The following is a 12,929-nucleotide window of genomic DNA, read 5'->3' on the forward strand; positions in this document are numbered from 1 at the left end:
TTGTGTGAAAAGAAAGCTCTGAGCACGACTTTTAGCATCAACCTGAACCAGTAGAAACAACCAGATCTGGGGAGGAGGGGGGGCATTAGCGTAAAGTGGCCTGACTAAAGCTAAATCTGCCTTTACCATCTCCCTCTGGGCCTCCTGCGAGCCGGTTCGAGCCACTTGTGAATTATTTAACGCATCGTTCTCGCCGAACAGTGGATCTATCACGGTTTTCAATTACAGTTTATGGCCCCTTTTTATCAGAAATGTTCCTATTAACTATGTATGAAATGACAGAGTTGTGCGAATCCCCGGAGAATTTGCCACGACTCCAACCGGCTTTTGACCTCCTTTAACTTGTTTTCCTTTTATAGAACATTTACTGCCAGGTTCGGAGTCACTTAAGTGGATTCATCACACGTTGGGACGTACAGCAGCAGTGAAAGACAGGTCACTCGTCCTGGAGTTAATGTATGTTGTAATTAAGGTATTTCTATGTTCTACCTATTCTCTCCTCTACCTGTCCTCCTCTCCTCTCCTCTCCTCTCTCTCCTCTCCTCTCCTCTCCTCTCCTCTCCTCTCCTCTCCTCTCCTCTCCTCTCCTCTCCTCTCCTCTCTCTCCTCTCCTCTCTCTCCTCTCCTCTCCTCTCCTCCTCTCCTCTCCTCTGCCTCTCCTCTCTTCTGCCTCTCCTCCCCTCCCCTCTCCTCTCCTCTCCTCCCCTCCTTTCCTTTCCTTTCCTTTCCTTTCCTTTCCTTCCTTTCCTTTCCTCTCCTCTCCTCTCCTCTCTCTCCTCTCTCTCCTCTCCTCTCCTCTCCTCTCCTCTCCTCTCCTCTCCTCCCCCTTCTCCTCCCTCTCTACCCAACCAGCCAACAGCAGGAGGGTCCCCCTACATGAGCCTGGTCCTGCTCAAGGTTTCTTCCTGTTAAAGGGGAGTTTTTCCTTGCCACTGTTGCTTGTTGGGGGTCAGACCCTGGGATTCTGGAAAGCGCCTCGAAACAATTTTGATCGTTACTGACGCTGTATAAATAAAGATTGATTGATTAATGAAGATCCGTTGTTTCTCACTCAAACTTTCCACCGAAGAGGAATGAGAAGCAGCATTTGCGAATATTTGCCTCTGCAGAGTGTCGTGACTCAGCCTTGAATCTCAGACTCGATCTCCCTCTGAGCACCAGCTGAGGCGGCAGCAGATTGTTTTCCAGCCCCCCCACCTCACGCAGGCCGTACCCGCCGCTTTGCGACGCCGCCTTGCAACCTAATGAAGCGCGAGGGTGACAGGCAGCCACGACCCCGGGCTGACCGGCCCCACCTACAGCAGATGATCCCGCAAGCACTTGTTATTAGTAATCAGGCCTAAGCGGGGACGCGGACGCCATCAGATATTCGAAGCGTCCCTGCGTTCAAAGACGAAATCATCTGAAAGCGACTTCCGCCGAGCTGAATGTTTAAGCAGCTCCCTGGGAGGAGGACGTCCCTCTATCCCGCTTTCATCGGGCCGTGATGGCACGTTTGCCAAAAGAATTTAAAGCGCCATGAGAGAATTCAGCTAGAACTGGAGATGACCCCCCTCCCGTCTGTGCCAACGCTGCAGTCAGAGTCACCTGAGGCTGCTTGTGGCAGAGAGTCGGAGTCATAACGGGGAGCAGAGTATCTGTGGCCGTCAGTCCTCCCAACAATGGCTCTTATATAAGAGATAACACACAGCCAGGCATCATGAAGAGCGAATGAGCGAGCGAGCGAGCGAGCGCACGCACACACACACACACACGGAGTGTAACACAATGCTTTAAATCTGGTACTGTATACACAGACACGTCAGCTTGTGAGGATGTCTTCACTTCCCAAAATGTCCCTATTGAGCAATTTTCAATTTTGGTCCTCACTATGTATCAGACACCAGAAAACACACACACACACACACACACACAACACACACACACACACACACACACACAATAGCTGTGACTAAACAATAGCAGGATAGGAGAGGTAGTTGCACTATTGGTGCTGCTGGGTGGTCACACTTCTTAAAATGGAAGCTTAAAATTGCAGTGAAACAGAACAAGATGTTTTTGGAGCTTTGACGCTCTTACCGTGACGTTAGCTTAGCAGGAATAGGACGTAAAAAAGATAGAACGTTGCTTCTTATTGATAAAAGTATCAGGGAGAGAATAAAGAGGAACACAATATCTAGTTGATAGGAAAGCACAATAGCAGTAACTCTGTTTGTTCTCTGTTATTGACAGATGATGATGATGGTGATGATGATGATGATGATGATAATGATAATGATGATGATCTGCAGACTGTTACTGTCATTCCAGATATATTTTTTGAATATTTGTATGTTGCTTCAGAAACTGAACACATTTCAGTCTTCGATGATAAAATCGCTTTGATGACGGCGATTATGGAAATGAACAACGTACCTAAGCACATAAAAGGCTAAAGCTAAACGATTCCACGGTGAAGCTCTAATGAATTCTGCATTTTCATGTTAGAAATCAACGTGTCATGATGGCATTTTGGAATGAAATTCAAGCAATTATCCCCGAACGGCTGGGCCATCGAAAGTGGCTCCACAGAACCTTTTAGATTGCTCACTCGTTTTATATCACGTTAGAGGAAAAAGTCAGAAGAAGAATAAAAACTTCAGTTGCGTTGTTTTGGGGCAAAACTTTTCAAGCCTTACAATTAAAAAGTGCAACCAATAAAACTGTTAAAACTGTTGTTTTTAAAGCAGAACTGCCTCTTTTCTTCTTCAGAGCAGAGCAGTCCAGTCACTTTGACCCCCAAAACATAAATAAAGGGTGAATATTACCCCCATTAGAGAGAGAAGTATGAGCTGCCCGTCTCTCTGATGATTGCCTTCATGGTAATTATATTACTAACTGAAAATTAAGGCGGTAATGACACCACGAACCTTTTAACTGCGCCGAGCAGCTTTAGCGGCGTCATTAGCCTGCAGCCAGTTTGCTCATTAAAAGGCAGCAGAAAAGAGAGAACACGCTGGAGTCAAAGTCCTCTCGCTATCTCACACAGCTCCCGCGCCAGGTTTTAAGCTACGCTGCCGAGCTGGAGCCTTTAACCGGACCGGCCCATACAAAGAAACGTCGGGTCAGGCCGATTTTCAGACAAAAAAGCGTCATTGAGATGTTTCACATCAGCACACACGGAGCAATTAAAGCTGCTTCAAGACAGAATTAACAGTTACCCACAAGTCAAAGAGGCAGAAAAGATGAAACAGAGAAACCAGCAAGGCAGACCACCGCTCCCAGTAGAAACGTGGGGCATTGCCCAATACCAGTAAAGGTGGACGGTTTCACCAGTTTGCAGTGAGAACTCCAGTAGTAAAACACAAAAACTCAGCTCAGCGTGGACGCTCGTCCACACATTTACCAGCTAACTGCAAATGGGAATCAAGCTAACTGCAAATTGAAAGTCGACCCAACCGGCGCGTCTGGTGCGAGGGATGACGCCTGGAATTGAACAAAAAATAACAACACCAACAAAAGCACCTGCTCTTTTTTGTGTGTACTTAACACTTTTAGAAAAAGCAAAACGGTGGGTCAATATGTCCTGGAGACAAATCTACAAAACACAATTATGTCTTGACTGATGTGCTTTTAGATTAAGGACAATTAGGGGCCAATAATAGGTAGCTGTTATCACACACACACACACACACACACACAGAGTTCAGTGGCTAAGGACTGCTGACCTCTGACCCAGGGACTGACCGGGGACTGACGGGACAGCCCCCGTCAGAGGACCGCCGCCACCCACACGGTCATAAAACCAGGAAATGCCGCAGCGCCACTGGGCCCTAATCCCAGATTTTCTGTCTGGAAACTGCGTCATGTTGCTTCGCCACTTTATCAGCGGCGGCCACATTGGCTCTGCGTGAAGATTAATCGGTGAAGGGCTGCACAGACGCCACTACAAGAGGCGGGGGCCGCCGCGCAGCCGGGGACGAGTAATCCTGAACCGCCGGTCCAAAAGCAACGACCAGATCAGGATGAATGAGGGAGCCTTGCTGCCCAGTTTACAGTATAAATCACTGGCATTTGTTCCGGGTTGTTTTGGTGCATCAGGCGTCATCCACCCCCCCACCGATGCCATAGAGACAGTCAGTATTTGAGCCTGACCAAAGTCTCGCTTTTAGCCGCTAAGGGTCCGAGCTGTTGTTTGCTGTCTGGAGGAATCAGTCAGGCTCAGCTGGGTCCTCCAGGTAAATGAGGACCCCGACCTCAAACCCCCCCGACCACCACACCCGAACTCAAGCAGCGACTCAAACAAATCAGCTCTTGGCGTCCGAGCTAACTCATTACTCAGGACTGATGAGCTCCGACTTTTAAGAGCAGCGGGTTTTGGATTAAAAGCGAGATGTGATGTGATGCAATAGAGAAAACGACCATCTGTCTGCGGCAGCGTTATGCACAGCGAGGCAAAAATCGAATGAGGACGCCGTGGGACAGCAGAGAGCTGTTAGCAGGCTCTGTAATAAAGTGTGAGTCAACATGGTTTCAGATGCTGGTTTAGCCAAACACTTAATAGTGCTGCTGACCAGTCTGAGCTAATTCTAGAATTAATTTCCTCTGGTTCAGATATTTAAAAACGATATAACTGAATTTGGGACATTCACTCTAGTTGATTCTCATAGATTTTCAGAGACCTTGGGACGACTGTTAGCATGATGTTGTCTTCGCTAGTGCATTTACACCATGATGACCGGGGGAGGGGGCAGCAGGGCCACTATCTGCCTGTTTCTGATTAGAGGAGGAGGAGAAGCCACAAGCCTTCTGCAGGCCACCTGATTCCACCCAGGAGGGCTGCACCTGCTCCTGTACCAGGGTGAGGGCTTCAGGTTTTCGTCTGGGTTTCTTCCGGCGCATGGGAAAGGAGCGTCTGGTCCCGCTCAAGGTTTCTTCCTGTTCAAAGATCTGTTGTTTCTTGCTGCTGTTGCTTGCTGGTGATGTCAAAGTCGCGATTTGTGTGAACTGTCAACAGCGACAGATGCTGTAGGTACACAGCCTTCTCACAGATATTTGCCCCACACGCTCTCTGACTCTCTCTGTCTCTCTCTGTCTCTGTCTGTTTCTGTCTCTCTCTCTGTCTCTCTCTAAGGTCTTATAGCTGCTGGGTTTTTATTGTGGGAGTCTATACTGGACCGTAATTAACGTTGGAGCGGCTTGTCAGACGGCCCATTATACTGCACTCGTTTAAACACACACGCCATCAGAGGCTGAGTGAATATAGATGCTCACTTAACTGTTCCCAAGAACCATTTAGCATCTGCTCATCCATCGGCAGGACCGAGCCATAAAAGCCAGAGGAGGAATCTGAGAATGACACACGGGCAGTAAAAGCGCCGCACCACCAAGGCAACAGCCTGTTATCTACGAAAGTTACACAAGACATTAAAGTTTAGCTGCTAGCTCGATGTTCAGTCATTAAATATCATCATAACACCTTCATGTGGGAAGTTCCACATTCTGTATTTACACATGCAAAGGCAAATGGAGCTTCGCCTGTGTATTGACAACACCAGCAAAGGTTTGATAGTAACGACAACGGCCGCTACGATCCATCCGGTTTCTGGTAACCTTCACTTATTCAGTCAGTCTGGGTTGCAAGAATACATCCCAGCAGGCCGTCAGTCCGCCACGGGACACACGGACACAAACAAATACAAGCTCTTGCATTGGACACTAGCTTAAATGCTACACCCTTGAATATTCTTGAGCATTTTTGCTGTGCAGAATTGTCAGAAAACAGTAGGTGGCGCTGAAGGTTCCAACTCAAATATTCAGGCTGAGACAATAGGATCAAGGTTAATGACTCCTTAAACCTTCCTTTTGGAGTTCTGGCGCAGTGGGTGGAAATTAGCAGCAGCAATCCTAATGTTTTCATGGAAATCGCTCAAATGAAACAGTTCCAGAATGTTATTCCACTGCTTTGGCTAACAAAGAGGAAACGTTTTTCCATCAAACTCCAATAATCCCGAGGGAAAAAAAACCTACGGTTTGGAGCTGCAAACAGGTACGGGATGGAAAATGAGGTTGTTTGGGGTCAGCGTGGCGGGAGATAACTTCCCGACATCCGCCTCGCCACTACAATGCCACTGTCCCGCGTTGTCCAAACCAATTTGTCTCCTGCAGCATTATCACAGAGCCTCCCACCAGATTGCATGAGCAGGAAGAAAGGCGGATATTTCTTTCTCCGTCCGTCCGCAGGCGAGCAGGACGGGAAGTTATTGAGCCACAAACACACAAATAATGACTGAATCCTGGGAATTCTTATAGGAATGAAAATGAAGGTAACCTTCCATTCAGACAGGGACACACACTGCAGGAGACCATTAAACTACCGGGAGGAAGTTGTCAGTAGCCGAGGACGACGAACTCCAGTCAAAGCTTTGGATTTAATCTACCGAGGGCCCGCAGCAGCACGCTAGTGCGACACATGAGGGATTAATTAAAACAACAGGATGAGCTAATCAGCTTCCACGCAGAAAGAGATGCAGAGTGATCCGATCCGACAGGTAGGAGAACAAGTGAATTTTCTTGTCCCAGCGGTTGAAACACACACCGGCCCAGAGCGTCTGCGCGTCGCTTTGATTGGATATCACCCGGATATAATGTCGGGGAAACAAACGAGGAGGAGGAGGAACACTACCCAGCGCCGCAGCCTCAGAAATTAGTCCTGGAATACGTCACATTGGCACCTGTGTTTCAGTCACGGGTGAAATCAACGTGGACCCCTCGGGGGCTTCGAGGGCAAAATAAAGGATCGGAATCTGACAGAAGGAAGGAATTCTGATTGCTAATATCCCTTTTTCACCTGGTTACAGTCGTGTCCGTCTGTCCCCAATACTTTAGTGTCCACTGGTGATGACCAAGGATCCTTCCATAGTGAGACAATCGTCTGTGCGACTGGACAATCGCATTGTTTGGATTTGTTTGCATAGTTTTTACTAAACTATGCAAATTGATTTTTCATCATTTGTCAATTGAACAAAAGGGGTGAGATGAGAAAAGTGTCTCCCCCTGGTGGTGGTGGTCCTGGAGCACCTTCGTGAGTTAGCTCGCTGCTAACTTCAGAAATCAGCCATTGTCCCAGGGGGATGAGGAGGAACATTTGAAACTTTGCTAAACCAAACTGGTCAGACTGGCGCCAGTCCAGGTGAAGCCCCTGCTGGCCCCACTTCACCAAATAACTGACAACAGCAGAACCTTCCTCCTCTTCAACCCCAGAACCAGGCCTGTCATCATGTGACCTGTGTGGTCAGAATGGTCATTTCCATTAAATCCCTTCAAAAAGATTTGAAGGTTAAAAAAAGCTAAATTCATGGATTCTGAGTGTAAATACATATATTTTTCTGTTGAAAAAGAAATCGAGGGCATTCCATTCTGCCTTTTTTCCGACTTTTTCCATTGGCATCTGGAAAGGTTTCGGGACAGAAAAGCTCCGACTCGGCACTCCCCAGAGCCTGACGTGTGAATAAAGTGACGGCGGCGGAGATGGAGGACGGGAGGCAAACAGAGAGAAAAGATGAAAAGAAAACAGAGGGGGGCTTTACAAAAACGAGGAGCGGCAGAGGAACGAGGTGGGAACACGTGGTGCCGTTTCCCTGAGGAAAAGTACAGTACTGATGAGATCCATGCTGCCGACGCTCCAAACAGACGTGAAAAATACGATTTTGATGCTACACTTTTACGTTTTAGAGCATTAAATGTAAATAATTATTGATTCCAACTGTATACAAGGCTTGTTTTCTTTACTTTTAGGTAATAGAAGGGATAGCATGGGTGGCTATGACATTAGAATTTACCAGCAGCAATCACATGAAGCCTGTTGCGTTTGAATGCTAATAGCACAATGCCAACAGCGGTCGACTACATGGTACATTAACACTTTTGGTGTTTTCAGTTTTAATGTTATATGTGAATGAAATAAAAGAATTATTGTTCATGAGTATGAGCACTTTGGTTGTGTTCTTCTCCTGCATCTGGCTCAGAGCCGCAGAATCGCTCTCATTTTCAGTTTTAATCATCTTTATCCTCAAGAAGCTCTTCATTAGCGTGGCTGTTTAACTGCATAACTGTTGCATAATTAGTTGTTTGTTTGGGGAAAATGAGTGGCGCTAGCTTCCGGGTCCACTTCAGAAGGAAAAAAAACGGTCTCATGTGTTTTGTGTGACACAAACTTGGTAAATATGATGTTTCCCCAAATGTGTTTACAGATTAAACAGAAAAAAAAAACTAAGTAATGGGTTAAAAAACCTCCCCCTTAAAATTAGAAAGTATAAATTTGGCTAGTAGTGCTCATGTTTAATGCAATATGATACCTTTGAGGATTGTTAAACACATTATTGCTGGATTTGAATCAAAGCACTAAGCATTTAGTTTAGCCTCTGTTAGCTGTTAAATAAATGAGGGAGATTATCCAACAATGGTTGTTCATACTGGTGTGTATACTTACTGGTTTTATACCTGTAAACCCTACACGTGTGTCGCATGTGTTATGGATCTTTAAGAATACAAATTAGGAGGTCTTCAGAGCGTCCTGAATGTCATGTTAGCTCTACATCCGTCTTTAAAGTTCCATTTACTTTCCACCTTCAGTTTAAGGCTGAACAGATATTCTCACCTGGATTAAATTCCTATTAGCATCCAGCTGTGACGTTAGCGTTCCTGTCACAAAGCCGATGAGTCTGTCCAGGTTTCGAGGAGAGTTTACAGAGCAGAGAGTGAAGGTTCTGTTTGGACGAACTCTGCTTTCCAGTTTTGAACAGAGGGCTATATTTGGACTGTGAGTTATGACAACTTTTTAGAATAGAAGTAAATATTAGGATGGGCTGATGGAGGAGAAGCTCTGAGCGACAGTGAGCGATGGCAGCAAAACCCCAGGATGAAGAGCTGCGAATCCAAGAGGATGCAAATCCAGTTCACAGTTATCGGGTTTAAAGGGTCTGAACTGGGTCCTGTAATAAGACACGCCCACTTTCACATTAGTACAGAGTAACTTGTAGCGAAAGCCAGGCTAGCCATCAGAAGACGTTTTCTTTTTATTAAAAAATGGAACTAAATTAGGAGCCTGAGTTAGGAGGAGGTGCCGGTTTTACCATTTGGTTCTGATAATCTTCCACATTGCTCAGTATTTCTGTTTCTGATCCATGGAAACATATAAACAGGTTATCTTACAGCAAATTGGTGGCACAGATTTTAGCAAAAATTGCTAGAATATTCAGCAGAGGTTAACGTGCGTCCTTGATAAACTCTTACTTCGCTGAATTTGACTATTGACCAATTATGTCATCAAGTTTCTAATCTGATAAAGAAAAGACTCAGAAACAAGTCAACACAATGCAGGTGAAAGAAGACACACTTTAAAGACCATTAGCGTGGTTTTCTGTAAACTGGATTATGAGGCTGAGATTACGTAATCCTCCGGAGCCAATCAGAGCGCAGGGCTGTTTTAACGTCAAGAGATGATTTATTCCAAACGCACTCAGACAAAGATACAAGCATGAACACAGCTGCAGGCTCGGAGAAAGAGCAGAACCACCCGCACATGCGCACGCACGCACACACACACACACACACCTTCTCATCTCGGTGAGGTTAGGGTTATGACATAGATGCAATCCACTCCCCAGCCCCTGACCCTAACCATGCCACTCATCTCCCTTATCCTAACCTGAACACAATTCTAACCTCAACCTTCAAACCATTTTTTTAAACTCCCAAACAGTCCTTTGACCCTGTGGGACCTAGCAAACACTTTGCAAACATGTCCCCACTTTGCTGGTAGAATAAGGACGTTGGTACTTATTATGTAGTAAATGCGAGCGTACACACACACACACACACACACACACACACACACAATCAGCTGTCAGAACCAACCATATAAACTCAATGATGTTATTAAATGTTAAAATATTGTTGTCAAAAAGCACCAATTCTATTTGTTGAATTCTCTGGACTATCCAGAACAACTTCTCTCATGAGTGTTTCCACCTTTCTGAAGGGAAACAGATTTGTTACTGGCAACGTTTAATCCTCAAAAAGAGCAAATAGCAAAATGTTGGCCTTGAATTTAAAAGGTTTGTTGTGGAAAACAGCTCATTTTTGTGAAATGTTCAGTTCTGCAGCTGCTACGCGTTTAAAGCTGTCCATCGGAACCTTAGATTAACCAACGCTCCATAAACCCAAATGAGGTTGAGGTTGTACTCACACGTGACACGAATCTGCCGCGGTTTGGCCGTATTGCGCTAATAAAATCTGTTCCGTGTTAAACAGACGTCCTTGAAAACCTTCGGTGGCGTGGACATGTTTACACTTCACCTGCTGCACCTGCCCAATCAGGGCCTGCATCCTGCCAGACAGCATAGATACTCTTGTTTGCTCTTACTGCATCTACCATATTTTCACGACCATAAGGCTCGCTGTATTAAAAGGCGCAGTCTCAGTTATGGGTGCTATTTCTGTATTTAAAACATACATAAGGCGCACCGTATTATTAGGCGCATGCTGAAACATACAGTAAAAAATGACAACTGAAGTAAAACAGTGAGTTTCGACACATTTATTGAACAAAATACTCATTCTTCCGTCACAAAACCATCAAAGTTTTCATCTTCTGTATCTGAATTAAACAGCTGCACTATTTCAATGTCCAACATCCCGAATTCCTCTTCTTAATCATCTGAATCGGACTCACCGACCGGTTCCGGTTCAGCGTTGATTTTGTGAAAGCTCTTCCAATACATGAAGACGGTATCATAGCCCATGCGTCTACAATCCACCCGCATATGGTGGCATAACCTGCCCGCCGCTGCCTCATAGTCTTTGTGAAAGAGTGTTCGCCTTCCGTCATCCAGCGCTCTGTCCGTTTCCGTGGCAGCCGAGAACCACGGTGAACGACGACTTCTCGTGCCCCGTTGTGCGTATCGCCACCGTGCTGGTCCCTTTTTCTCCACTTTGTGGGTCAAAGGGATGTTAAAAGTCAGAGGGATCTCATCCATGTTGGTGATGTGGCTGGGCGCGGTTATCTTGTCGCGGCAGTAGGTGCGGAAGATGGCCGCCCTCTCCTGGTTAGGGTTAGGGAAGATGGCCACCCTCTCCTGGTTAGGGTTAGGGAAGATGGCCACCCTCTCCTGGTTAGGGAAGATGGCCACCCTCTCCTGGTTAGGGAAGATGGCCACCCTCTCCTGGTTAGGGTTAGGGAAGATGGCCACCCTCTCCTGGTTAGGGTTAGGGAAGATGGCCACCCTCTCCTGGTAATCCGCGGGCAGCCGCTACGCAACAGTTGTCCTCGCGCGTATGGAGAGATGCCGCCTCCTCATAAAGCGAAAACACTAAGATTGCTCGATTGCCATTTTCAGCCGCATATTCAATGGCCCGCAGTTAAAAGTAAGCCTCCTACGCGTCTCGCTTGACCGGCGCCATTTTAGGGGATCCTTACACGTAGGTGTGCCGCTAATCGATTGGCGGAGCGTTTACCGTAATGCACCCACCAAAGGCACACAGCAGAGTCCACAGACAAGGCGCTCCATATTATAAGGCGCACCGTCGATGTTTGAGACAATCTCAGTGTTTTAGGTGCACCTTATAGTCGTGAAAATACGGTACATCAACAGTAGAGTAAGCTACTACGCTGACATGCTACCGTTAGCTACTTTGTAAGCTGCCACGACCAGAAAGAGGACAAACAGCAGCTTAGTCCACATGAGTTCATCAGTGACTTCCATCAATAACGAGCAACAGCCCACAGGACTCCAGCCCAAAGACAGCTAATGCTTGGAGTAGTGTTGACATTAATGCAGCAAGAGAACATTTTCATGAAGCTGAAGATCCAGTCAATCCTTCTCTTCCACATTATTAACGCAGATAAATCAGGAAGTTTGGGAGGACCGAAGAAGAAGAGTCAGTCCAGGAAAATGAAGCAGGACAGATCAGCAGAACATCAACCCTCATCCATCCTGACCTTCCTGAAGCTGCAGACTGAGTTGCTGCTGCCCAGAAACACCGTTCCGAGCCAAAACCAGGCCAGAACATCTGCACCCACATCTGTCACGGACTCACCCCACAGGCGCCTCTCCCTCACTCCCCTCCAGAAGACGTTCCAGGCCTTGTTGGTGGAGTCTTTCACGTGCTCGCTGAAGGAGCGCCGCAGCGGACGCGTGCCTGGCGGGATCTGAGCCATATTCCATCCAGTTACCCCCTCACATATTCCCAACAAAAGGAAAACCTGTAGTGTCGTGAGCCCATGTGTGCAGCCCTTCTTCCTCCAACCACAACAGAGTCGGACTCCAGTGAAGTGAGGAAGGAGGAGGAGGAGGTGGAGGAGGAAGGCCAGGCGGGGGGGCTGACACTTGATGCAAAAAGTCTGCATGTAATTTGTGAACCCCCCCCCCCCCCTCCTCCCTACTGCAGCAGAGTGTGTGTCAGTGTTTATGTGGATGAACACACCGTTCTGGTATGTGAGTGTGTGTCTGTGTGTTTTCAGGAGGATGGATGTCGGCGCTCCGCCAGAGGCACCACTGTTTGCTTTAGTGTGGGAAGTTAAACGATTCGGCCGTCCTGGAGAGAGGAAGTGACATCTAACCCACGTTAAAGATATCATCACACACACACACACATGCACACGCACACACACACAAATGTGCGCAGATGGAAAGAGTGAAAGTAATGGAAACACTCACTGCTCTCCTTCTGTCACAAACACACAGACACACACACACACACTCACACACACACACTGATGTTAAAAGGAAACACGAGTGTGACTCGCTTACTTGTTTTAGTGACATTGAGTGACCTGAGATGCGACTGGGATCCGCTGCTTTAAGCCAGCCGAGACCCTGCAGCTCCTGAGGGAAGGAATTAGGACGTAGTGATGGTGGTGAGTTGAGAGAGAAGTTCGGTGACCTGCT

General features: G+C 46.9%; 1 protein-coding gene across 1 annotated transcript in view; it reads right to left on the reverse strand.

Moving 5' to 3' along the window:
* The window catches only part of si:dkeyp-23e4.3 (rho GTPase-activating protein 7), a 36,062-nt gene extending 23,787 nt beyond the window's left edge, over positions 1 to 12,275 (reverse strand). The window contains exon 1 of the mRNA XM_057054397.1: positions 12,079 to 12,275. Coding sequence (XP_056910377.1) covers positions 12,079 to 12,199 — 121 coding nt within the window. The 5' untranslated portion in view covers positions 12,200 to 12,275. The remainder of the gene's footprint in view (positions 1 to 12,078) is intronic.
* Between the last annotated feature and the right edge of the window lie 654 nt (positions 12,276 to 12,929).

Source organism: Takifugu flavidus, chromosome 14, assembly GCF_003711565.1.
Source record: "Takifugu flavidus isolate HTHZ2018 chromosome 14, ASM371156v2, whole genome shotgun sequence".
In the NCBI taxonomy this organism is placed as follows: domain Eukaryota; kingdom Metazoa; phylum Chordata; class Actinopteri; order Tetraodontiformes; family Tetraodontidae; genus Takifugu; species Takifugu flavidus.